General features: G+C 43.5%; 1 protein-coding gene across 1 annotated transcript in view; it reads left to right on the top strand.

Moving 5' to 3' along the window:
* The window catches only part of DUSP22 (dual specificity phosphatase 22), an 83,389-nt gene that overhangs the window by 1,591 nt on the left and 54,063 nt on the right, over positions 1-27,735 (top strand). Inside the window, exons 2-3 of the mRNA XM_014585777.2 lie at positions 15,806-15,839; positions 26,607-26,689. Coding sequence (XP_014441263.1) covers positions 15,806-15,839; positions 26,607-26,689 — 117 coding nt within the window. The remainder of the gene's footprint in view (positions 1-15,805; positions 15,840-26,606; positions 26,690-27,735) is intronic.

Here is a 27,735-nt window from a genome sequence, read left to right as displayed (position 1 = left end):
TTACTCACCTCTTTCCCCTGCCCACATCATTGTGTTGTGTTTTGGAAGTGTAGTTCGTGAAAGAACTCTTGTGTATTTGAAGCCGGCGTATCTCTCGCCGAAGTATCTTGGTAACCAGGATTTATATTTTATTTTTGCCAGTGATCGAATTTGAAAACAGACTATCTTTCTTGGATAAATACTTAACATCATTTATCCCCATTAGCACCGGAATCCATCAGCACCACAAACCTCCTGGTTTTTGAATTAACACCCGAAAAATCAAGATATTCTTCAAAAGTTTTTTTTTTTTTTGAGAGGTTTTCGCAGAAGGGCACGTGGGTGCGCCAGACAGAGACAGAGAGACAGAAAGCGAGAAATCCCCCCCCCCCCAGGGAGGATAGCCACGCCGCAATCCCTTCTCCTCCATTCTCCTCTTGGGATCTTGGGCACGCACGCACATGCACCCGGCGTGAGTTTTAAGGCACCAGGTCCGGGACGTGAACCGCAGTCGACTACGTAGGAGTCCAGCGACATAGCCATTACGCTAACTGCTGGACCTGATATTCTTCAAAAGTTCATAGGCTCCATTGCCTCCCCTTTGGTTGTGATCAGACCTCAGCTTTCTTGTTATTTCTAGTTTCTCCCACTTCCATTGTTCACGGTCCACCTCTTTCAGCATTAAGCGTTGTTACAATTCAAAACTATATTTAAGAATACATATGCTTGCCTAAGAGATCAAAATTCATTTCATGCGGAAGGGATCAAGATTCCTTTCATGCCTTTCTGCAAAAGCAGTAATATTCATATCTTGCTTTTTACCTTTCAAAATGAGTAATAAGTTTCTTGACAATTTTATTAGCATTATCTCATAAGTAGAAGCACTACTTTTAGCATTTGACTTGGAGAAGCCTACGTACTGGGTAGTCAGGAAAGACGTGTTGCATTTTTGCATAGAAAAATACATCATGACTTTCTCAACAGCCTAATACATAGAGATTTAGGGAATTCATTACCTCAACCTGTATTTGTTGTGTAATTTCTGTGAACCAGGTGTTGTGCCAGTTGGGTAGGACAGGAAGGATAAGTGGCAGAGACAAAAGTCCTTCACAGAACCTTCAGTACGACTCACACTGGCCAAGTGAAAACTAGAACATGAGCCATATATGCAATTTAAAGTTTTTAAGGGGCCACATTAAAAAAGTCAACACAAATAGGTGAAATTAATTTTACTAGTATGTTTTATTTAACTGAATACATTCACAATATTGTCATTTCAACATGTAATCAATACATAAAATTTGCCATGGGGTAATTTACCTTTTTTTTTCATTGTATTCAAATGCTGGTGTCTATTGTATACTCAAATCACTTCTCATTTGGATCTGGAAATATTTTAAATAGTAAAGAGCCTCTGTGGCTAATGGCTACTGGATTGTTCAACACAGATTGTGTATATGTGTGTGTGTGTGTGTGTGTGAGAGAGAGAGAGAGAGAGCAAATACGAAATGGGGAAGAGTTGAAACACCAGCGGGTAATCAATATAGGGAATTTCAGAAGAGTGGGGAAAGTAGAAGATGTGATGAAAGCAACTTGGGAAGAGCTTTCAGTGAAGAGAAAGGATCCTGCTGGAGTAAACAGTGTAATCTGAGATCAGAAGGAATCGCCGGAAATTACAAGGTTAGTTAGTGACAAAGCAGATAACTGGAAGCCAGTCACTACGAACATTAAACCTTTGCCACACGTGATTGTGTGACTTGGAACAAGGCTCATATTTTTCCCATCTGTAAAAAAGAAAACAATTGTTGATTTTCAAAATTAATGGAGGGACCAGCAGTTTAGCGTAATGGCTTTGTTGCTGAACTCCCATGTAGTTGACAGTGGTTCAAGTCCCAGACCCGGTGTCTTAAACTCACACCGGTGCGTGTGCGTGCATGCCCAGGATCCTGAGAGGAGAATGGAGGAGAAGGGATTGCGGCGTGACCATCCCCCCTGGGGGGGTGATTTCTCGCTTTCTGTCTCTCTGTGTCTCTCAATCTTTCTGGCGAGTGCACACGCCCTATAGCAAAAACCTCTCAAAAAAATAAAATAAAATAATGGAAAGTGCTACGAGTAGAAAAGCTTTTTTTTTTTTTTTTTTTTTTTTTAAAAAAAAAGACCATTTATAAATAAACATGGAGTGTATTTCCTGAGGTTCCTTGGGTAAGATTTGTCTAATCTTACACAAATCAGCCATCTGTGGCAAAAGAAAAGTTATGAGTTGAACAACACAGATTGCACTCTGACTGCTTTGAGAATGGCAGTTTTTAATCCATATTCGTGATGGATCTGGTCCATTCATTCCAGTCTCCTGTGTGGTGGAATATACCACATACATAATGTCGTTGCACACAGCATGTTATATAGAGCATAAAGAGATTTCTATGTTCCGGTCAATTAAAGATGATAAAGAAATAGAGAAAGGCAATGGATAAGTTGGGATCTATTGTTTTATGAGCCTTGTAACGTTTGCCTGTACCGTCAAAAAATCTAAACCTCGCTATGGCCCTGATCGTGAGGGTACTATACCCTTTGTACAGTGGCAAACAGAGCCCCAGGGTGGTCAGGCAGCATGACGGAGGTTCTGAGGCCAGGAGGGGGCAGAACACGGCTTGGATCTCAATTCCCATGGATTTTGGAGATAGAAGAAGTGTCTTTCTTAAAGCAAAGATGACAATTCATCCTAAGCAAATTCTGACGTTCTTAAAAAATAACCTGAAAAGCGCCTCATAGTTTCAGACTAATTGTAGAATAGCCAAAGTCATTTTTTCTCTTCACTCATGTTTTATACTGATAGAAAGGATAAAAGGCAGAGAACTGATACTCCTTTCATTGCTTTTTGTGCAGTTTCAACATACGTGCCTGGGACCAGCAGTTAGCGTAATGGCTATGTCACTGGACTCCCATGTAGTCGACCGCGGTTCACGTCCCGGACCCGGTGGCTTACACTCATGCTGGGCGTGTGTGCGTGCATTCAAAAGAGGAAAATGGAGGAGAAGGGATTGCGGTGTGGCCATCTCCTCTGGGGGGGTGATTTCTCGCTTTCTGTCTCTCGGTCTCTCTCTATCTTTCTGGCAAGCACACGCACCCTATATCAAAAAAAAAAATCTCTTAAATAAAAAATACATGCCCTAAGCTGCCCAGTATTATAACCACTGATGAGCTCGTTGCATGCCAGGCCCTGGTTTTGAGTTCTTTACCAAATAGAGTAATTCATCAGCTCCTCACTACAATCCCATGAAGTAGATCGTATTTTCATACCTGTTTTACAGATAAAATAAAGAAACCTGCCCAAGGTTACCGACTGGTCAGTGGTAGAGCCTGGACTGAAAGCAACATGATCTGGCTCAAAACCATAACAAGAGTGCCTCACTACACTGTTAAAAGATCAGTCTAGTAAATCTCTTTTTTTTTTTTGGAGAGGTTTTTGCTATAGGGTGCATGCACTCACCAGACAGAAAGCAGAGACAGAGAGACAGAAAGTGAGAAATCACCCCCCAGGGGGGATGGCCACGCCGCAATCCCTTCTCCTCCATTCTCCTCTCGGGATCTTGGGCACACACGCACACGCGCCCAGCGTGAGTTTAAACCACCGGGTCTGGGACGCGAACCGTGGTCAACTACATGGGAGTCCAGCGACATAGCCATTACGCTAACTGCTGGTCCCAGTCTAGTAAATTTCTTTGGTAAGGTTAGAGTTAAACTGAATAGACTGTGGCTTATTAGTGCCCTGTTTCTGGAAGGACTTTGAAAAAGACTTAGGCTGACTTAAAGTTCCCTTAAGTGTCTGGACCCCAAATCTTTTGGGGGAGGGCCTATAAGCAAAACTCTGACTCTACTTCAGAAGGCATCCTACCTAATGAGAATGGATGCTGCCCCAGTATTTCATGAGGAGGTGGCTCGTGGTGATGGGAGGCAAACACTTACCCGTGAGAAGCCTACTCTTGCTAGGAAGGGTGGGGCTATCAAGAAGCCTGTTTCTACTGTTCTGCCACTTCATGGGTGTGATCTTGAACAAGTCACTTCATGTTTCTGAGCTTTAGCTTTTTCTTCCCAGATTCATCGGTGTTTAGAACTAAAAGACCTTCAGTAGTTAGCTATTCCTGTCTCCTTACTTATTTGCTCTGAAATAAATATGGTACCTTTCCCAATTATTTCTCAGTTTCTTGAGAGAAGCAAATGACAATTTATTCGAAGACTTTTGATAAACTATGAAGTACAAATATGCTCTAGTATTAGTGCAGTTGGATTTATCCCATCAACAATTACTATGATGACATCTGAGCCAGATACGGTTCATGCCTATTTTAGGGTGGCTTTTTCCTCATTAGGAAGATAAGAGAGAATGGTTAAGAAAAGATCACATTTGGGACCAGCAGTTAGTGTAATGGCTATGTTTCTGGACTCCCACGTAGTCGACCGCGGTTCGAGTCCCGGACCTGGTGGCTTAAACTCATGCCGGGCGCGTGTGCGTGCGTGCGTGCCCAGGATCCCAAGAGGAGAATGGAGGAGAAGGGATCGTGGTGTGGCCATCCCCTCTGGGGGGGGAATTCTCGCTTTCTATCTTTCTGTCTGTCTCTGTCTGGTGAGCGCACGCGCCCTATAGCAAAAACCTCTCCAAAAAAAAAGGAAAAGATCACATTCAAGCAAAATAGGTGGAGGTCTTCAAAAAACTTATGGAAAAACTCTGCATGGATTTCAATCATTTCTTGCATTAAAAATAAACTTGTACTTTAATTCCATTTTCCCACAAACTTTTGAAGTCTCTTCGTATTTCCTTCCCTCTCCTCAGTAGACAGACTAGATTTCCTCAGCCTCTGTACTGTTTACATTTTGGGATGGACAGTTATTTGTTTTGGAGACGTCCCTGTGCATTGTAGGAGATTTAACGACATCCCAGGCCTCTAGCCAATAGGTACCAGTAGCACCCCTCCTCACACTGTGACAACAAAAACAGTGTCTCCAGACGTTGACAGATACTCCCTCCGGGAAAAATCATTCCCAGTTGAAAACCACTGGTCTAAGATTGCCCACTGTAGGGTCTCCTGAGGTCTGTGTGATCTGGAACCAGATATTTATCAGAAGGCAGAGTAGGGCTTAAAAGTCCTAAAGAAGCAATGTTTTTAAATGAAAATGGACTGGAAGCTCAGACATCTTTAAGCTGCCGACTGGCTGTGGCAGCAGGTGACTTGGCCTGCTTCATCTGTCCATTCAGCCACTCATCAAATTCTCTTATTGAACATGGGCTATTGCCAAGGCCCTGTGTTAAGCCCTGTAGTGGGAAATAAAAACAAACAATATGAAGACGCTGCCACTCACTTCGGTCGCAGATAGCTTACAGAGGAACCCCTCAGCAGAAAACGAGTACACGGCCATTGCTCCATGGCTGTGGGGCTGGCTGTGGGGATGGCTCCATGCTCATGGTCTCTCTCCTCTTCTCTACACCATCCCCCCCAGATAGTTCCCTTTTCTCCATTTTGACTGTTATATTTTTATTTCACAAGGAAAGAATAAATGTTGAAGGCAGTCTAAGGGCACACAAGAGTATTCTCAGATGTCTCCTATATGACGGCAAACTGGTTAAGTGTATGGCCAAGGATATTAAGAAATTCTTGGTGACCTTTAGCCCTTTAGGGAATCCACCAAAGTTTCCCCTTCATCCCTGGTTTTGGTATCTGACCATTAAGAGTTAAGTTTCCAACCCCACCCTGTACATATGACCTGTGCTGGTGCTTCATCAGGAATTACCTTTTATATCTGTTTGGGTGAGGTTCTTAGATTCTATGGCACCCTGAAGTACTACAAAAAGTGTTGAAAAAACTTGAAATATTTCCTGCTAAAGCAGCAGTATTCTTCTGTGCTTAAGCATGTTCTTGTGGCCAAGAATTTGGTTTTTCTCATTTCTTATGGTTGTGTTAGTACAATGTAGCGTGTGAAGGATATTGATCAAAAGGAGCCATAAGCCAGGGCATATTCTTTTTTTTTTTAAATAATTACTTATTTAATTTTTATTTATTCATTCATTTATTTTAATTTGACCAGAGAGAGATACACACAGAGAGAGAGAGAGAGAGAGAGAGGGAAAGTGAGAAAGCAAGCCACCAGGTCTGGTCCTTGAACTGCAGGTTGGCCATGTGGGAGTGTCCAGCACCTTCACCACCACGCCACCTGCTGGTCCCCCAGGGCATATTCTTGACTAAATATTTCTGCCAAAGGATTCTGCCTTTATTATCTTTTACCAGACAGAAAACAGAAATCTTTTTGGCTAGCAGAATGCCAGAGTATATCTCTTCCTCTGTGGTGATTGCTGGGTTTTTTTGTTTGTTTGTTTTTTTATCGCTGTCTATTCATTGATTATCTCTTAATGTGTCTCAGACCCTGGAGCAGGTTTTCGGGGTCACATCAAAGAAGAGGACAGATGGTTTGAAGTCTGTCAGAAAGCAAACAAATACAACTATTTTAGGGATTCTTGAATGTGCTGAAGAAAATGAAATGAGATAATGAGAAGGGTGTCAGGGAAATTGGTGGTCATCAGAGACCTTTCTACAAACTCATCTCCTGGGGAACGTGAGGAACCAGTAGCCATCCAGGTGCACTATGGGGAAAAGCATCCTTGGCAGAGGGAAAGAAAGATTGTTCCAGTGGCCCAAAGATGACGAACAGTTGTATGCATACGTTGTAGAGTGGTAGAACACTCCCAAGTTGCATTTACAAACTTTTTTTCCTTCCTTCCTTGCAGGTGGTGATAATTTCACTCCTTCTTGGTTCTTTTTGCTTTCTAGCTTGAGTTCAGGTTCTTCAAGAATTGACTGGTCCAATATGTTGCCCCACATGACCACTCCATCCTTCATTCACCTCCTCTATTAACCATCTCTCTGACAGGAAATTATTTAATTATATTCTTTTTTCTCTGTACTCAGGAATTACCAGCAACAATAATATCAGGAAAGCAGATGGGTCAGATTTTAAATTCCGAGTTTGCATTATAAACGGACTAGTGTAGAAGTCTGAGTATTGATGAACTTTTTATCTAGTTCCCTTGACACCAGCCTTCCTTGAACTTATTTAGCAATTCTATGAGGAAAAGAACCAAAACTGACCACAGAAATAGGGATTGGGACCAGCAGTTAGCATAATGGCTATGTCGCTGGACTCCTATGTAGTGGACCGCAGTTCAAGTCCCGGACCCGGTGGCTTAAACTCACGCCGAGCATGTGTGCATGCGCGCCCAAGATCCCGAGAGGAGAATGGAAGAGAAGGGATTGCGGCATGGCCATCCCCTCTGGGGGGTGATTTCTCGCTTTCTGTCTCTCTGTCTCTCTCTCTCTCTCTCTGGCAAGTGCACATGCCCTATAGCAAAAACCTCTCCAAAATAAATATAGATATAGATATAGATATATAAAGAAATAGGGATTAAACACTTTGTTTTGTATTTCCAACCTTGAAACTGGAGCTCATTCTCCTGGTCTAGAAAGTGGAGTAAAAATTTGACCGATAGAATTCTTTCCTGTTTTTAAATTCTTTTTAATATGTTGCTTTCTCAGTTCAGACTTTCTGTCTTGGCCATACAGTGCTCCACCTGTCCCTAAGGTCCTGCTCTGATCTGGCGCCCGTGTGGCCCCACCACTGCCAGTGTTGCCACTCACAACCTGCCCAGAACAGAAAGGGGCTACGACTGATCTAGTTGGCAAAGATTATATCAAGCGTTCCTCATCATGATTTTTTATTGCTCTCTTTTGCTTGCTTTACCTCGTCCTACCCTCTTTCCGTGTTTATTCATCCACTCATTCATTTATTCTTTCTTTGAAGAAGTATTTATTTGAGTGCCTACCCAAAGGAAAACCAATCAAGTTTAGAAAATATATTTATAAAGATGATGCAGTAGGAAGTAGAGGTGAACAGTCAGCCCACAGAAGGACTCTATTTTAATCTATCATAATATTTAAGTACTTATATTATTTTAATGTAGTTAACAGTATATGAAAATTAGAGTGTTTCTCATAAAACATGAATGCTGAACTTTGGGGTCCCCAGCCTAGTTCTCTGCATGGCTTTGCCTTCTGGTTATACTGTGGTCACCTCTTTGGAAATAGATGAGATTGGGGTGGGACTGAGACTGAAGACAGAAGTGGGCTCAACTCTGAAATGTCTCACTTGTCAAGGCATATAATATGGATTTTATGGTGAAAACTACTGATACATGCAGCCTACCTCTAGTAGGATTAAAGCTGAAGAGTCTCAGGACCAGCAGTTAGCGTAATGGCTATATCGCTGGACACACATGACCATGTAGTCAACTGCAGTTCAGGTCCTGGACCCAGTGGCTTAAACTCATGCCAAATGCATGTGCATGCGTGCCCAAGATCCCGAGAGGAGAATGGAGGAGAAGGGATTGTGGCATGGCCATCCCCTCGGGAGGTGATTTCTCGCTTTCCATCTCTCTGTCTCTCTCTGTCTTTCTGGTGAGTGCATGTGCCCTATAGAAGAAACCTCTCAAAATAAATAAATAAATAAATAAAAGAAGCTGAAGAGTCTCACAGCGAGCTTCATGCTGTGGAGACAGTTTGAGGATCCTCTGGAGACATATTGTGAGGAGTTTCCTTTAGTAATTCAGAGAGGAGGTACTAAGAAGCTGAGCAAAAGTACCACACTCAAGTTTGAACAGGAGTGAATAAATTGCATAGCAACTGAGGAGTAGAAGTAAATGCTACTAAATGAGGTAGAGTGAAATCCAGAAGAGGGCACAGTCTTCTGGTCAGGTGGCCCCTAGATGGTCCTGGGGTGCCTTAAATACAAACAAAGACACATATTCTTAAATGTGTTTACTTCTTCCATGAACAAGAGGGAGAGACCACCTCTTACAAGGTCCTGATGCCACCATCCACTCCCAGCCACAGCCAGCCTGGATAACAGGTCCATATGTGCCTGGCATATTCATGTTGGTCTTCAGAGCTGAGCAGAAAGCTTGCCATGTGGGTCTATCTCATAGGGCGTGGTGTCTCACTGCTGCGCCACCATCTGTTCTCTGAGATGCCTTTCAAGCTGCTACCTGCAGGGTGGTAGACCCTCATTAGCAGAGGGTGAGATAGGCGTGTTTTGCCTGGGACTTGCTGCTCTCCTTCATTTGTGCATTTTTCCTGGGTTTAAAACCCATATCAGGACCCTTGTAGGTAAGCAACAGAATTCAAATGTGGCTACTCAAGTAGAACAGGACATGTGGCCAGGGAAGCTAGAGAACTAGACTTAATGGATACCCTGTGAGGAGCAGATCCCATAACTAGTTGGTAATACCAGCCTAGTTTTATGGTGGTAATACCAGCCTAGTTTTATGGGGCTGCCTCGAGATGCCAAAGCTTCAGCCAGTGGATGCTGAATATGCCACTGTGTTTGTCCACTATTGTGTTGTTAATAGAAATATGTGAGACCAGGTGATTTTTAGAGGTTTATTTGACTCATAGTTCTGATAACTGGAAAATCCAAAGATAAGGGATTGGACCTAAGATGACTATGTCATGATGTAGCTGACAGCAGAGAGGATGGCAAGTGTGTACAGAGAGAGACCAGGGGCAGCCATGTTCTTTACATAACTACCCTCTCTCATAGGAACTAACTCCTCATAAGAGCTAGAAATCAATCCCTTATACACACAGCATTAATACATATATGAGGGTGATGCCTCCATGATCTGATCACTGCCCGCTTGGTCTTACCTTCCGAAGGTCTAACATCACCCAGTGCTATAACACTGGGGACCAAATTCCAGAATATGAATCTTGGGGGAGACAAGTTATTATCCAAACCACAGTAGCTACCAGCCCTACTGCCTTTCTACCAAAGAGGGTGTTCTAGGTTGTCTGTGGTTGCTAGTCTACAGTAGGTGACCTGTGGCACTCAGGTCACATGTCCCTACCATGGTGGCAGAGACTTATATGAGGGAGTATCTGATGTTTGCAATTTCTGTAGTAAGAGCCTAGTCCCTGTTTCCCACCAAGACTCCTGAGGTGGTGGAAATTCCTAAACTTAAGAAAGGCCTTCAGAGGTAGGGAAATATTATTATGAGAATTAGTCAATAGAGTTTGTAATTTGGGGGCAGACCCCAAACAGTGGTAACTGCTTTGTTGTGAGAGGAAACGGAACAAAGAAAGATGATATTGCAAAATGGGACCAGTAAGGGACATTGGGAAAATAAGGGCTACTTGGCTTGAATGATGATTTGGAAGTTCCTTCTGAGATAGGCTAGAAACATCCCGTAGAAACCATGTTGAACATTTTGTTGAAATGTTTGGCCTAAAATTTTCTTAGGAAAGGCTTGCCACTGAACATTTTGACCTGGAAAATGACATAGTAAGGAAGAACCTGACTTTCAAAAATCAATCTGATAGGGCAGAAAAATAAGGTCAATGGCTACAGCTTTAGTTCATGTAGGTCCTGTTCTGGGGCTGAGGATGCAGGGCTGTGAGGGGGTCTAGAGAAGCAAGAGGTAGGTCCTGTGGTGGTAGGGACCCCAGGCTTTTAATTCTGGGTGACTGGAAAAATGTGGAACCATCAGGGACAGGACAGATTGACATGGGGGTGGGAAGATGATGTTTCTATTTTAGTAATCCACCAAGGAGTTGAAGACAGAGACTGGAACTGAGTTCCAAAGGCTAGATTTCAAACTCCTTAAATCGTGATTCTAGAACATTAGAGTGCACATGATCTAATCTCTTGCCCTTATTCTATTTAGAAAATAATATAAAATATATTAGTTTAATAGAGAAGGTAGTAGAAGTGGGGACCAGCAGTTAGCATAATGGCCATGTCACTGAACTCCCATGTAGTCAACGGCGGTTTGAGTCCTGGACCCAGTGGCTCAAACTCACACCGGGCGTATGGGCGTGCGTGCCCAAATCCCAAGAGGAGAATGGAGGAGAAGGGATTGTGGCATGGCCATCCCCCCTGGGGGGTGATTTCTCGCTTTCTGTCTCTCTGTCTCTCTCTGCCTGGCGAGCACACATGCCCTGTAGCAATAACCTTTAAATAAAAAAGAAAAATGGAGGTAGTAGAACTACAAAGAAGAAAAGCAAAAATGGCCCATCATCTTTTCCCCGAATAATGCCTCTTGACTTCAAGGAAAAAGTAAATCAAAGCAAATGCATGCACACAGTCAGCCCTCATACCATGCGGGAAAACTCACACAAAAATGCTGCAGTCATCCTCCCAGACCCTGTGCCCCTAATGCCCCATAGGCAGGTATGGCTAGGAAGGTGTTGCACTGTACATAGGACTTCACCTTCCTTCCTTTTTTGTGCTATTCCCAAGATATTTCAGTAAAAAACACGTAACACTCTTCTTCTAACAGACCCACATATCTCGGACATCTTAGCAGTATTCCATGTCATGGCACTTAAGCTAGAGCCCTGAAAATGTCCAGTGGCTACAGTGTCCACCATGCAGGACCAACTCCTCCCTGCTATCCTGCCCCTTCTTCTCCCCCCTTTCGAAGATCCTTCTGGAAGAGACTTTACCTCTTCCTCCAGGCTGCCTATCTCACTCTCTTCCTGCCTGTCCCTCCCTCCCTCCTGGCCGACTCCTCTTGATCTACTGAGTGTCACTGCTTCCTCTGTGATTCTGGAATGATCAAGTCACCTTCACCTTCCCTAGGCAAGAAGTTCCATGAAGGCAGGGTCACATCTGTTGTCATCTCTGTACACCACGTGACCAGCACAGTTTCCAAATGTGGAACTCAGTAAACACTTGACCTCGTGGCCACCGTAATACGTTCTGTGACTACGCAAATTAACGTGCTCCTGGGGCCAGCAGTTAGCGTAATGGCTCTGTCGCTGAACTCCCATGTAGGCGACCACGGTTCGAGTGGATATATTTGCTGAATATATCCTGGACCCAGTGACTTAAACTCACACCGGGTGCGTGTGTGTGCGTGCCCAGGATCCCGAGAGGAGAATGAAGGAGAAAGGATTGCAGTGTGGCCATCCCTCTGGGAGGTGATTTCTCACTTTCTATCTCTCTGTCTCTCTCTGTCTTTCTGGCCAGCACACAAGCCCTATAGCAAAAACCTCTCAAAAAAAAAAAAATTAACATGCTCCTCTATGGTCCATTGTCACTGTCAATTTCATGGGTATGGAGCCCTTGACAGTCATTGCTATAAAAGATGTATTATCTGATACTTGTTAAAAATTTTTAAAATGTGTTAGAAAAACTTAATTCAAGGCTGTTGCTACAAGGGAGAGATTGAACTCAGCTCCCAACAGAAGGGCAAGGTAAGATTTAAACCTGATGGGCAGAGTGAGGCAGTGGGTTAAAAAATACCAAGAGGAATTTGAACAGATGTCATGGGTAGAGGAGGAGGGGCTTGGTGGGATTTCCAGTTAATTAGCTTGGCAGGATTCTTTGCTCACACTGGACTCGTGGTCTGAGAAGACACAAAGGAGCCTGATAAAAGTTTGATCAAGAAGAGAGTCCTTGGAAACCAGCAGTTAGCGTAATGGCTATATCGCTGGACTCCCACGTAGTAGACCGCGGTTCGCGTCCCGGACCCGGTGACTTAAAACTCACGCAGGGCATGTGTGTGTGCGTGCCCAAGATCCCAAGAGGAGAATGGAGGAGAAGAGATTGTGGCGTGACCATCCCCCTGGGGGGTGATTTCTCGCTTTCTGTCTCTCTGTCTCTCTCTCTCTGTCTGGCGAGCGCGGGCACCCTATAGCAAAAACCTCTCCAAAAAAAGAAGAAGAAGAGAGTCCTTGTCGCCATCAGCCATGTGATGATTATGCCCTTTAGTATCTAATGCAACATCCTTACAGAGATGGGAGAGACTCAGGAGAATGGGAGTCACACATGAAAAGCTCTTTGGGAACCAGCAAATGGCATAATGGTTTCATCACTGGACTCCCATGTAGTTGACCGCGGTTTGAGTCCTGGACCCAGTGGCTTAAACTCATGCTGAGTGTGTGTGGGTGGATGCCCAAGATCCCAAGAGGAGAATGGAGGAGAAGGGATTGCTGTGTGACCATCTCCCCTGGGGATGATTTCTCGCTTTCTGTTTTCTCTCCTTTTCTGTCCCTCTCTGCATTTCCAGTGAGCTCACACACCCTATAGCAAAAGTCTCTCTTCAGAAAGAAAAAAAAAAAAAAAAGAAAGCTCTTTGCAGCCTAGAGCTGCCAGAGAACCTCAGTCTGATTCACTTCCAAGATGAACTTGCATTGTTTTTATGTTTTAAAATAGGAGTGATGAAGTGTCTGCTCCACCCTTCCTTCCAGGAGAGTTCTGAAGACTGATTATGTTTCAAGGAAGACCTGTTCACTATTTCAGCTCCTTGGCAATGGGTGCTGGTGTTTTCTGGAGATACTGTCTCACATATTTCTAGTGACAGAGCTAACCTGTCCTGCCTCCGTGTTGTGATCGCAATTGTGGACATAGCTGCCCTTATGATTCCAATGGGCATTGCCCAAGATGGTTAGGGTTAGGGGTATTAAGTCAGCCAGGGTGACTGCCCAGCCCCACGCTCAGGTCATTTCTGGGTTTTGCCTGTTTTTCTAGGGTAATTTTTAATTTTTTAATTTTATTTTATTTATGATAGAATACATAGGCACACACAAGAAGGAGTGTAGAGGAAAGGAGGTAGGGAGGGACCCATGGCAGAGTTTCATAACTCCTTGGTACCCTTTCTCCAGCTCTCCAACTTGCCAGGATTCTGGGTATATATTCACATGCCTGGCATGTTTTCAGACCAACCTGGGACTCTAATCCCACAGTCAGCCATGTGGCTTCCAACTATAGTTCTGTTTGCTTCCAGCTATGTCACCAGGCTGGGCCAGGGAGTCAGGATTAACAAAACCTCTTTTCATTCCCAGAAGCATCCCAGTTTGATTGATACATTCTGTGGCCCCTTGGTTTGGTCATCCCTCTGCACTGAGGCTAACCATAAGCGTACTACTGGTACCTTGTCATGTGCCACGGCACCTCCCCTGCTGTGACTCAACCCATGCTTCAGTTTTTAGCAAGGCAGCCAGTCATCAGGAAGATGCTTGAAGAAATCAGTGCACATGAACTTTCAGCTTTCTTAGTGGGTGTGGACGAAAATAGGGAATGTGAGACAGCTGGAGCTTTAGGGGCGGGTGTGGTACAGGGTATGGCCAGGGCATCCAGGGCTCTGCAGTGAAGTGTCACTGCAACCCACATGCTATGTGTGCTTGGAAATTATCTGGATGATGTAGCCAACATATTTTTAGCTTGCAGAGCAGTGTCCATATTTGGATTTCAGAGTGTCACATGAAGTACTGGCAGGACAAGAATTAGCTTCATGTTTTGCAATCATGGGGGTCTTGTGGAATATACTGTCCCCAGCTCTCATCTTAAATCTGTTTAAATCGGGCCAGTGTGTGCTGTGGTGGTTAGGATACTGGACTCCAACATGGCTGACCACAGTTCAAGTCTCAGACCCAGTGACTTGAAACTCACGCTGGGCATGTGTGCATGCATGCCCAAGATCCTAAGAGGAGAATGGAGGAGCAGGGATCATGGGTGGCCATCCCTCCTGTGGGGTGATTTCTCGTTTTATTTCTCTCTGTCTCCATCTGTCTCTCTGGCAAGCGCACATGCCATACAGCAAAAATTTCTCAAAAAAAAAAAAAAATCTGCTGAATCTTTATATGGGGATGGGAGGAGGCTTGCTCAGAAATCTGTATTTTTAGCAGATTCTGGAGTTCCAATGGAGAGTTTGTTTGATAACCACTGCCTTAGAAGAAGTAGATATTTTTGAGCAAATGCATGATCCTTATTAACCTATTGTATACAGGGGAGTCTTCCAAAAATTTATGGAAAATGTGTGTTACAGAAACAGTAAATGAATTTTAAAATTGTTGCAATAAGATAAACTTATACTTTAATTCTATTTTTCCCGTGATCTTTTTAAAGCCCCCTTATAGTTAAATGATTCATTTATTTATAGAACAACTCTTTACTTTATGTTTTTGCCATAGGGTGTGTGTACTCACTGGCAAGAGACTGAGAGAGGGAAAGTGAGAAATCACCTTCCGGGGGGATGGCATATCACAATTCCTTCTCCTCCATTATCTTCTTGGGATTTAGGGCATGTACACATACATGCCTGGCATGATTTTTACGTGTCAGATCTGAGACTAGAATCATGGTCATCCATGTGGGAATCTAATACCTTAACCACCACGCCCCCATAATGGTGGCCCCATAACAACACTTTATTGACCATCATTGTTGCCCCAGAGCTGGGAAGTAGCAGTGAGTAGCAGGATTTTATTGCTGACCAAGAAGGTTTCCATTTCAGCAGAGGGACAAACCTTTGCCTAATCATGCACCCATGACAGTCTCTGTTCACAGAAGCACAGAGGGTTGAAAGTTCAGAACAGGCCTCCCCAGGGCGTGAGTGAGAGATGGGCCCTAAACAATTAAAGAGCAGGAGTATTCTGCCTGACAGTGGGCACAGCATGTACAAGGTCTCAGACGACAGGAGACATAATTTCCTAGGGTAGGCAGGAGGGGTGGCGGGTGCTGAAGGGCTGGAAGTAGTGGAGGACATAATAAGATGCAGATCATTAGCTCACGAACTGATGGGCACCCGTGTGCAGCTGTCCACAGACCATTTGAGCGGGTTTCCTAGTGGCCTTGGGCAACCCGGATAATGTAAATAGGGATGTCTAGTCAGTTCTCTGACCAGGGAGTGGCTGTTTGGACCATACTGCATCCCCCTGTGCACCTTTAGAACACTGACACCTTCCATCTGTGACAATTAATGTCTCTGTGTCTCTCCTAGATCTTGCCTGGCCTATATATCGGCAACTTCAAAGGTGAGTTCCCTCCTGTTTTATTATTATGGTAAAATACTCGGTTATTGGAAAAGTCATGTACTTTTTGTATTTTTCTATGCAAAAATGTGGCATGACTTTTCCAACAACCCAATACTTATAGAGTATAGTTCAGTGGCATTACTTACTTTCATATTATTGTGCAACCGTCAGTATCATCCAAGACTTTATCATCTTCCTAAACTGAAACTCTGTACCATTAGTTACTAACTCCCCATTTCCCCTTTTCCTATCCCCTGGTAACAACCATTCTACTTTCTGTCCCTATGAAGTTGAGTATTCTAGATACCTCACAGAAGTAGAATAATACATTGCTTATCTTGCGCCTGGCTTGTTTCACTTAGCAGCATATCCTCAGGGTTTACCCATGCTGTAGCACGTTTCAGAATATTCTTCCTATTTAAGGCTGAGTAATAGTCTATTATAGGTATAGACCACATTTTGTTTATCCATTCATGCATTGATAGACTGTTGTTTCTATCAAGCGAAAGTTCACGTTTTGAAAGATCAGCTTTAAGATTTCTCGTGTGTGATTGACAGGCAAAGTCTAGACTCAGTTCTGAAAGTGATTACCATTTGTACCAGCCCCCTGTAGGGTTGTCATCTTGAATCCTGATCCTTTGGCCAACTGATGAGGTAGTGTTGTGAGACGGCAGATTCCAACTCCACCTTGGGTCTTCCACACTTGCCAGAACATTATTATCAAAAAATGGTAGATACCAGGCATGTTTACCAGCCGTGCAACTTATTTATCATATTTTGCCACTTTTGCTTTCTAGTTATTGGGTTTTAAAATGTTTTTTCATTTGATTTTACTTTATGCATTCAATCACTGATGTCACCACAGCTTGTAAAAGTAATTTTTCCAGCATTTATAAACTACAAACCAGTCCAGTTAAAGATATTATCCTACACATTATCATCAACAGACAGTCCTTCATTTCTGTGTCCCTTCAGTGTCTTGTCTCTCTCTTTTTCTCCTTGATTTCCTCCTCTCACCCTCCCCCACCTCTCATCCTCCTCCAGCATTGTCTCCAGTACTTGCAACATACTCCATGCTTCTATACCCTGCATTCTTTCAGTTTTCTCCATAGAGTGTGGACATTTGATGTATATTAAGTGGGGACATACAATGTCTCTCTTTCATAGTCTGGCTTGCTTCACTCAGCAGTAAGTCTTCCATATTTATCCACTTTCGATCAAATGCTAGAGTCTTGATTTTTTATGGCTGAGTAGTATTTCATAGTGTATATGTGCCACATTTTTTCAATCCATTCATCTGTTCATTTGGGTTGATCTCATGTCTTAGCAGTTGTGAATAGTGCCCCCAATAAACATGTATGTGCAGGCACTTTTTCAACTGAGTGTTTTCTTATCCTTTGGATAGACACCAGGAGTAGAATCCCTGGATCATATGGTAATTCTATGTGTAGGTCTTTGAGGTGGCTATATTTTGTTCTCCACACTGGCTGTACTAATTTACATTTCCCACCAACAGCGTAGGAGAGTTCCCTTTTCACCACAACCTTGCCAGCACTTATCATTGTTTCTTTCTATTAATTTTAGCAATTCTGACTGGGGTTAGTTGGTATCTCATTGTGATTTTGACTTACATCTTCCTTATGATAAGGGATGTTGAGCATTTTTTCATATGCTTTTTGGCTGTTTGTATGTCTTCCTTAAAGAGATATCTGTTCAGCTCATTTCCCTATCATTTAATTAGATTGATCACTTTTTTCCAGGTAAGCTGCTTCAGTTTGTTGTATATTCTGGTTATCAGTTCCTTGTCTGAGGCATAGGTTGCAAATACATTATTGTTAATAAATTTCCAGAAACATTTGTGTGTGTGTGTGTGTGTGTGTGTGTGTGTGTGTGTGTTTTCTATAGGGCATGTATGCTTACCAGAGAGAGAAAAAGAGAGAGAGGTAAAGTGAGAAATCACCCCCAATGGAAGATGGCTATGCCACAATCCTTTGTCCTCTATTCTTCTCTTGGGATTTTGGGCATGTACACACACATGCCCAAATGTTTATCAGTCTGCCAGGTCTGGGACTCAAACTGCGTAATTAGTTGGCCACATGGGATCAAGTCTCCTTGACCTCCAGGCCACCTGCTGAGCTGAAGAAATCTATTTTTTAAAAATCTATTTAAAAATCCAATCTATGGGAACCAGCAGTTAGTGTAATGGCTATGTCGCTGGACTCCCACGTAGTCGACTGTGGTTCGCGTCCCAGACCCGGTGGCTTAAAACTCATGCCAGGTGCGTGTGCGTGCATGCCCAAGATCCCAAGAGGAGAATGGAGGAGAAGGGATTGCGGCGTGACCATCCCCCCTGGGGGGTGATTTCTCGCTTTCTGTCTCTATGTCTCTTTCTATCTGTCTGGCGAGCACACGCGCCCTATAGTGAAAACCTCTCCCCCCAAAAAAAAAAATCCAATCTATTGGACGAAGGGCTGACAGGTGGCATGGTGGGGCATGGTGGTTAAGGGCTCTGGACTCCCACATGGCTGACCATGGTTCAAGTCTTGGACCTGGAGACTTGCTTTCTCACTTTCCTTCTCTCTCTCTCTCTCTCTGTATTTATCTGGAAATATTAAAAATTAATAATAATAAATAAAATTAAATAAAAAATAATTCTTAAAAAAAATAACCAAGAAATGTAAATCACAATTTTATCTCTGGCAGATTATTCTCTGAAGGATATATGTACAGCATGGTTTTTATTTTTGGACAGGTTTTTGCTATAGGGTGTGTGCTCTCACTCGAAAGACAGACAGAGACAGAGAGAAAGAAAGCAAGAAATTACCCCCCAGTGGGGATGGCCACACTGCAATCCCTTCTCCTCCATTCTCCTCTCAGGATCCTGGGCATGCACACACATGCGCCCATGCATTTAAGTCACCAGGTCTGGGACTCAAACCACGGTCAACTACATGGGAGTCCAGCGATGTACCCATTATGCCATCTGCTGATCCCTATGTGCAGCTTTTAAGGGAGTATTTAAAACTCTTTTCATACTAAAATCTGTACCTGTGTTCTAAATGTTCAATGCCATAGAAATCGCTCACAGTTCTTAGATTTTTGCTTGATTGAGTCCTCTACTAGATTCTAATCAATCCATAACCTCTCCTGTTCAGATGGTTGATATTTGCTCTTGCCTTCAGTGGTTCTGGTATTAGTATGAGGACATGTTTTATTCACTTGATAATTCACCAAGCATTTACTGAACACCAGGTGCAAGGCTCATCTAAAAAACAAAGGAGTGATAGTGCAGTGAATGGGCAAGTAACTGGAAAGAATGGAAGTGCTGTGTCTCTGTAGAGCTATGAATTAACTTATTTGTCTTACAAGCTTATCACAAGCACACCATGGGCTAGATAGAAGTAGGAGGGACAAATATCCTTCCCTTAAATATTCAGTCTGGAGATAGGTGTGGAAGAGCGAGGGACCTATAGAGTGCAGAGAAGATGTCGATGGCCTGCCTTGGAATCCCAGGTACTCCACTGCCCACAAGCCACCTGTGTACCCTCAGATAAGTTGTACAACCTGGGCATGCAGAGCAAGTCTTCTGGGATGCCAAGCAGACACTGCTGTGTATCATGAGGTTCGCCCAGTGCCAGTACCTGGTGCAGTAAAGCCAATACCCACTCCCTGCTTGCCCTCGCCATGGAATGGGAGCACACACTTGCTGCAGGCTGTCATGGGAATGAGTTGGATGCTCATAAAACACCAGCACTTTACCACAGTTCCAGCTGGTTGGCAAAATGGAAGCTCATCATGACCTGCGGTCTATTTCTTTGTCCTGGAAAGTGAACTTTGTTGTTATGTGTGCTTTAGCGTAGCATCTCATTTAGTCATTTATTATTCTCTTTGTAAGACTGCAAATAATAACACAAAAACCAGTATCAAAGTGTATAAAGAAAGCAGTCACTCCGCCACCTATCTCCTTCCTCCCCTCCCCCTTCCTTTGCATATCTTTCATTCTTCCTTCCATCTCTTTTTCCCCTTCCTTCTTTTTTCTCCCCTCCTTCCTTCCAATCACTCTGCAACTTCTTTTTTTCTTTTTTTTTTTTTTAAACTGTACAATGAATCACAAACGGTTTTCCAACACCTGGTGATTTTTCCACATAGAGGAAAACCACAAACAAACCCAGCTTCTGGAGGCTAGTCTTTGGTGCTTTGGTGAGAGCCCCTCAGTTGAGGTGCTCATTTCCCATAGCTAGTTCTGCCAGGCCAAGCTGGTGACAGGTCTGAGGTCGTAACAGCCTAGGAGAGCCAGAGGTGAGTGATGGGCATCAGGTGAAGGATAACTGGGTTTGAGCGTCTGTACCAAGAGCAGATTTTCAAACATTTGGAGGTGGTAAGGATTGTGACCCACACCATGGTAATAGTAACGATGAGACAGTGGCCATCATTTACATGTATGGGTTTTTTCAGTTTTTATTTATTCCTTGAATGAAAGACACAGCAATATATACAGAGGAGACACAGAGAAATAAGCATGCCCCCTGCCACCACCACCCCTGCAGGGTCCTGATGCTATGATCTACTCCCAGCTTCAGCCAGCTCCACGTAACGGGCATGTGTGAGCGTAGCATACTTTGGGAGGTTCTCAGATGCAGACCTGGAACCTTTCCACGTGGATCAGGCTGGAATAACACTGTACCCCACCACTGGGCCACCATCTAGCCCGTGTTTTTTCATTTTCGCTTTTGTCATTTTTGCTATAGGGTGTATGCACTCACCAGAGTGCATGGGAAGTGGTGGTGAGTGATAAATCCTACCCGGGTTGGGGCAGAGGGATGGCCGTGTGCAGTCGCTTCTCCTCCAGGCTTCTCTTGGGAGTTTGGGCACAAATATCTAGTGTGATTTTCAAGCCCTCGGCTGCAGGATGAGAACCACATAGCCAACCATGTGATATCCCTTCTTTTAAGTACTGGGTTGTTGGGAAAGATATGACATATTTTTGCATAGAAAAACATAGAAAAATATGCATGATTTTCCCGACAACCTAATATTTTATAACATGTAGTTATTACAGCAGCCCTTTGAAATGTGTTCTCTTACCATGTTGCCCACTTTACAGGAAGATAATGAGATACAGAGATACCTGCCTGAGGTCAGCACCAGTTGGTGTGGTCAAAAAAAGAGCAAGTAGGGGACCAGCAGTTAGCTTAATGGCTATGTCACTGGACTCCCATGTAGTCGATTGCGGTTCAAGTCCTGGACCTGGCGGCTTAAACTCACACTGGGTGCATGTGCATGCATGCCCAAGATCCTGAGAGGAGAATGGAGGAGAAGGGATTGCAGTGTAACCATCCTCCCGGGTCGGGTAGGGTGGGGTGGGGTGTGATTTCTTGCTTTCTGTCTCTGTTTCTGTCTTTCTGGTGAGTGCACGTGCCCTATAGCAAAAACCTCTCCAAAAAAAAAAAGAGCTAGTAGGACCTTTCCCATTTTGACCCCGAACTAAAATCAGAAATGTACCCACCTAGAGGTGAACCCACTAACAACTAATTTATACCTCTAGAACTACTTATAATGCATAATGATTCATAATTCTAGATGGCTAAATTAATTTCTCAGTAGGAAATAGAACTACAAAACATAGAAATCTCTTGACTATTGGTCAGTGCAGTCTTAACTGGGAGGCAAAAGTTGTCTGGGGCCTAGCCACAGTGGTCATTGGTAACTGAAGTGCCATATGGCCAACTGCAGGTTCAGATCCCCAGATTGGCCTGAAAATACACTGAAGACATACGCATGGACACCAGGATCCTGAGGGCCTAAAGGGCTGAGGAGAGGGGTTTGCAGCCTGACTAGGCCTCATTGAGTGTGTTTTTTCTCTCTCACGTGCACACACTTTCTATCATGAAAAAGAAATTGGGAAATGACAGACTGTGGGTTCAAAGCAGAACAGAAGGGTGGGATCCTTTTAAAGCAAATTTTCCTTCCTCTCTCCTCATCCCTCCCCACCCCTATCTTGCCTGGCTGTGCTTTGAGTCTCTGAATTAGTGTAGCAGGAATTTAAAAGGCACTGCCAAAGATGATTTTTCTTCCCAAGTGTTCATTTTCCTAGAGAGCTCTTGTTGATGGTGTTAATTTTGAGTGCTTGCTCCCACATATTTGTGTTCATTTTCTTCAAAGGCAGCTCTGCTTGACTTTTGCCAGACTAGCTTATATGGTTGCACTGGTCTTCCCCACACCTGAAGACTGGCTACCGTTGTTCATCTTCTGTATCAGCATAAAAACTTGAGCTCCAAATCTACTCCCTCAGTAATCTCGTGACTGTCCCTTTGCCCTCTGAGGACAGAATCTTCCAGCAGAGCCATATGCTGCCTCAGTGAGGTCTTCTCAGTGTTGCCAGGGATAGAAAGTACAACCCCAGGGGAAAGCACAGCAAATGTTTCTATTTCGATACTCACCCTGTCTGAAGGGGGCCAGTCTTCTTTATAAGTGGAGTGAGGCCTTTGGGTAATTGGAGGTAGGCGGCCAAAGTAGGCAGAGGGGCTAGGGCAGGTGTTGGCAGAAAGGGGAAAGAACATGGTTAGCAGTTTTTACTACCGAGAGATTGACTATTGATTTTATTTATAAATGCATTTATATGGGATTTTGTGAACAGTATTTTTTTATATGTTTTTTTTTTCCGATTATAAGAGTAATATTTAGGGCTCATACATTAAAAACAATAATCCAAAGGTCAACATATATCCCGTAGCTTTTTTTTTTTTTTTTTTTTTGGAAAGGTTTTCACTATAGGGCACATGCGCTCGCCAGACAGACAGAGAGAGACATAGAGACAGAAAGCGAGAAATCACCCCCCAGGGGGGATGGTCACGCCGCAATCCCTTCTCCTCCATTCTCCTCTCGGGATCTTGGGCACGCACGCACACGCGCCCGGCATGAGTTCTAAGCCACCGGGTCCGGGATGCGAACCGCGGTCAACTATGTGGGAGTCCAGCGACATAGCCATTACGCTAACTGCTGGTTCCCCCGTAGCTTTTCTTCATATGAATTCTAATGTGTGACTTCTTAATACCAATGTGTTGCATTTGTGATGGCTACTGGCTATGAATGAATGGCTTAGCAATAGCATTAACATATTGTGTGTGGGAGGGGCTATTTGCACTAGGTCAAAGGTCTTTCCCTCTAGGTCCTCCAGGGCTCCCCTGTAGGACATACATGTAGACTTCTAGAGTTCTTTAAAGTGCATGTTCTGATTGTGTAGGTCTGGGTGGTCCTAGGGGGAGGAGGGTCTGCATTTCTAATATGCTACAGGTGAGGCCATGTAGCGAGTTAGAGGAATCTCTGTTGAATACTCAAGTTCTGCCTAAGGGCTAAGTTCTACCCCTGTGATTTTTTTTTCCTCAGAAAGAGTTACTCGAACTTTCAGGCTTATGCAGGTGCACGGCTGACTAGATGGCCAAGTCTTGCCACTGTGTTCAAAGCTCTTCACTGCATTGCCTATGTTTGCAGGGGGCCATCCAGAACCATTAGTAATTTGAATTCAGTAGGAAGGCCATCATCTAGCAGAGCCGATCAAACATTTTATGCACCCTCAAGTAAGTGGGTGGAGCCTATGGGAAAGGGTAACCCCATGGTAATGCCTCAGTGCAGATAGTGCTGTTCCTTCCCTTTTCTTTGAAGTCTGACAATCAGTTGGCTCATTGATGGCTTTTGTATTCACAAATATGTCATTTTATTCTCAAAACACTTTTTTAAAAAGTCTTCATTGGTATTATAAAAGTATATTTATGGGGTGATGAAAATATCCTAAAGTTAGGTTGTGGTGGTAATTGTACAACTCTGTGAATGTACTAAAAACCATTGGCTTGTGTACTTTAAAGGAAGAATAATATGGTATGTGAATTAGATCCCAATCAAGGCTGTTGTTTACAAAAAAAAATACTTATTTAGACAAATATTGATTGTGAAAATTTGAATGCTGGGTAGAATCAGAATCTGAATGGATCTTAGATGGAAGAGTCCAGTGAACCTCCCTGCCTGCCCTCGATTGTCTTTGAGCCCCCAAAGCTCCTTATAGTATGTCACTACTTGTCTAAAATGGACATAGCTATAGCAATTGCAAATTTCAATTTGGTTTGACTATGGGGCTGGCTGCTTGTGGGTTCCTAAATAATTATAGTTCATACTTAATTCAAAGCTAGCCTCACTGACCACCCAGTCTGTGATGGTGGGTGGGAGTTAGAAACTGAATCCCCATGCACGTGATGTCAGCAGCTGCTGTGCACATTCAAATTTGAAGCTCAAGATGGCTAGAGCCATAGAAAGAGTCTTAAACTAAAGCAAATACTTTATTTCTTTCAAAGATTTTTTTTCCAATATTAGTGATTTTTTCAAAGTTTTGTTTTTGTTTTTGTTTTTTTCTGAGAGAGAGAGAGAGAGAGAGAACACCCAATAGTCCTGACGCTGTGATCCATCCCAGCCTCAAAGTCCTGAGTCATGGACACTCTGTGTAACTCAGGGACATCTTCAGACACAAACCCAGAACCTCCTTGGACACTCTGTGTAACTCAAGGACGCCTTCAGACACGAACCCAGAACCTCCTCGTGGTAGTTGGCCTCACTGAGCATCATGTTTTACTGCTGCATCACTGTCCAACCCTACATGGCTGACTGTTTAGAAAAGTGTTTCTTCATTTCTGCTCTATCAACAAGGCTTATTAGAAATGTAGGTTTCTCAGCTCCACTGTAGCTCTGGAACTAAGTTGGAACACAGGAATCTGCCTAACAAGCCTCCCAGATAGTTCACATGCATGTTAAACTTTTAGAACCACTCATATAGAATACACACCAAAACAGAAAAACCTCAGAGAAGGAAAAAAAAAAATGCCATTTCATTTCTTAATTGGAGCTAAGTCTTTATATCAGTTCCCTCTCTTCTGTGTGCCTTTATATTTTTTTACAAATTGAATTTATGTGTTATTTATAGCTTGGTATCTGCTTTTCCCCCTGCTTATTAATATTATATCCTGATTATTTCCCCACTTCATTCTCCAGAAACATGATAATTAAGCATTTGATTTTTTTTTTTTTCTTTTGGAGAGGTTTTTGCTATAAGGCACATGCGCTCACCAGAAAGACAAAGAGAGACAGACAGAGAGCGAGAAATCACCCCCAAGGGGGATGGTCATGCTGCAATCCCTTCTCCGTTCTCCTCTCGGGACCTCAGGCACACACACATACACACGCGTGGCGTGAATTTAAACCACCGGGTCCAGGATTCAAACCACGGTTGACTACATAGGAGTCCAGCAACATAGCCATTACGCCAACTGCTGGTCCTAAACATTTGCTTTTTAATCCATTTTACCATATATCATTTTGAAAAGCTTGGTCAGGCCAGGCCAGGACTAGGGCATAGGGAAATTTACTCCCTGTTTTACAGTTAAGCAGATAGATTCCAATTTGGGAACCCCCAAATGGGTATCATGTTACCTGGTCTTTTTTCTATAGGTAATAGTGTTGAAGGGAATACAACTGTGGTATTACCTTAGCTTCATATGCAAATAATTTAATAGAAATTCTGTTTGGAATTTGTAGACAATGTTCCATTTTTACTTTTGCTCTAAAGTGAATACCGACATTGTAAACTACCATCCTGTGTAAATCTGGACCTGTCCCTGCTTTAGACATCAGGACTGGCAGGTTCTTATATTTTCTATAATAAATGGGTCTTTTCATTTAATTTTAACTTAAATTACTATTGGGGCTTTGAAAAATATTTTGGACATCCTTTTTGTCATGCGTCTCATATAAAAGACTGCCCTAAGTGTCCGTAGCCTATAACTGTTGATGGCAAAATGAACTCATAACTTCAGTTCCTTTGTACAGCAACCATTATGATTACAATATTTACTAATCTAAGTTCACTTCAAGTTTTAGATTAATACTTTGTATCAAAAGATTAGAAATTTGGGACCAGCAGTTAGCGTAATGGCTATGTCGCTGGACTCCCACATAGTGGACCACGGTTCGTGTCCCGGGCCCGGTGGCTTAAATTCATACTGGGCGCGTGTGCGTGCATGCCCAAGATCCCGAGAGGAGAATGGAGGAGAAGGGACTGTGGCATGGCCATCCCTCCTGGGGGGTGATTTCTCGCTTTCTGTTTCTCTCTCTCTGTCTGTGTGGCGAGCGCACGCACCCTATAGCAAAAACCTCTCCCCTCCAAAAAAAGATTAGAAATTTAAATTTAAAAATCAGAAATTATGGGACCAGCAGTTAGCATAATGGCTATGTTGCTGGACTCCCACGTAGTTGACTGCAGTTCACATCCCGGACCCGGTGGCTTAAAACTCACACCAGGTGCATGTGCGTGCATGCCCAAGATCCCAAGAGGAGAATGGAGGAGAAGGGATTGCGACATGGCCATCCCCCCTAGGGGGTGATTTCTCGCTTTCTATCCCTCTGTCTCTGTCTGTCTGGCGAGCACACGCACCCTATAGCGAAAACCTCTCCAAAAACAAACCAAAAAATCAGAAATTACTAGGCAAAATGCATACAAATCAATAACCCTGAATATCCTTAATATATTGGGTCATTGGAAAACTCATGGTGTATTTTATATGGCATGGCATGTCTGATGACCCGATAGGTTACTGTGGGTATGGTCAGTTATAGAGTTTCAAGAAAGAAATATGCATCACAATTTTTGTGTTTTATTTTCCTGGTCAGACTTTAGGAGTAATTAACTCGCAGAAATATTAAAATATCTTTTTCCTTCTATGACAGATGCCAGAGATGCCGAACAACTGAGCAAGAACAAGGTGACCCATATTCTGTCTGTCCACGATAGTGCCAGGCCTCTGTTGGAGGTAAGAGAGAGTGGAATATGTGTGTGTGTGTGTGTTCCTTTGTATTTCATAGGACTACATAGGATCTATTTGCCTTAAAGTATGTGTGCTCACAGGAGGGAGACAGAGGGAGAGAGAAATAGAGAGGCAATAAGAAAGCACTTCCTGGGGTTGGGGATGGTGGGAGATGACCACAGTCCCTTCTCCATTCTCTTCTCAGGATTTTAGGTACACACACACACACACACACACACACACACACACACACACGTACCTGGCATGCTTTCCAAGCTGCTGGGTCTGGGACTTGGCTCTTAAATCTGTTCACATTGTAGCTTCTGTCTAAACTCAAGATCTTCCAGGGTTAGTAATTAACGAACCCCAGTCCTGTTCTGCCCCATCTTCCCCTTTACCCTCAGGGAAAACCAGCAGGTGGCAGATAATGCAGAGGGATTATAATCCAGGTAGAAAGAGACCAAGTTTGTGGGAAAACCTCTGAGCTGTGGGCACACTATGTTGCCTCATCAATAACCCACTCATAGGGACCAGCAGTTGGCGTAATGGCTATGTCACCAGACTCGCATGTAGTTGACCACAGTTTGAGTCCCAGACCCGGTGGTTTAAACTCACACCAGGCGCATGTGCATGTGTGCCCAAGATCCTGAGAGGAGAATGGAGGAGAAGAGATTGCGGCGTGGCCATTCCCCCGGGGGTGTCTCTCTTTGTCTTTCTAGCACACGCATACATCCTATAGCAAAAAAACCTCTCCAAAAATCAATCAATAAATAATAAATCACTACATGAGGGGGCTTCAAAAAGCTTAATGAAAAAAGTGTAATTAAAATGTTAGTTTATTTTTGTGTAATTCATGCAGTCAGCTACATGGAATTCAGCTGCCTTAACCACCACGCCACCTAGCTGGCCTAGTACATAGGATATAAATGAAGACAACCATATTCTCGCTGATCCTAGCGTGTTCCCGTGATTCCCGCTGGCATTAATGCTGTGTTCAAGCCATCTTGGTGTTCATGTCCTGTCTGTGGATGGTGGGAGAGTGTGTTCTTTTC

This window comes from Tupaia chinensis, unplaced genomic scaffold, assembly GCF_000334495.1.
Source record: "Tupaia chinensis unplaced genomic scaffold, TupChi_1.0 Scaffold000090_1, whole genome shotgun sequence".
Classification (NCBI taxonomy): Eukaryota; Metazoa; Chordata; class Mammalia; order Scandentia; family Tupaiidae; genus Tupaia; species Tupaia belangeri.
This window is presented reverse-complemented; position numbering and strand designations above follow the sequence as displayed.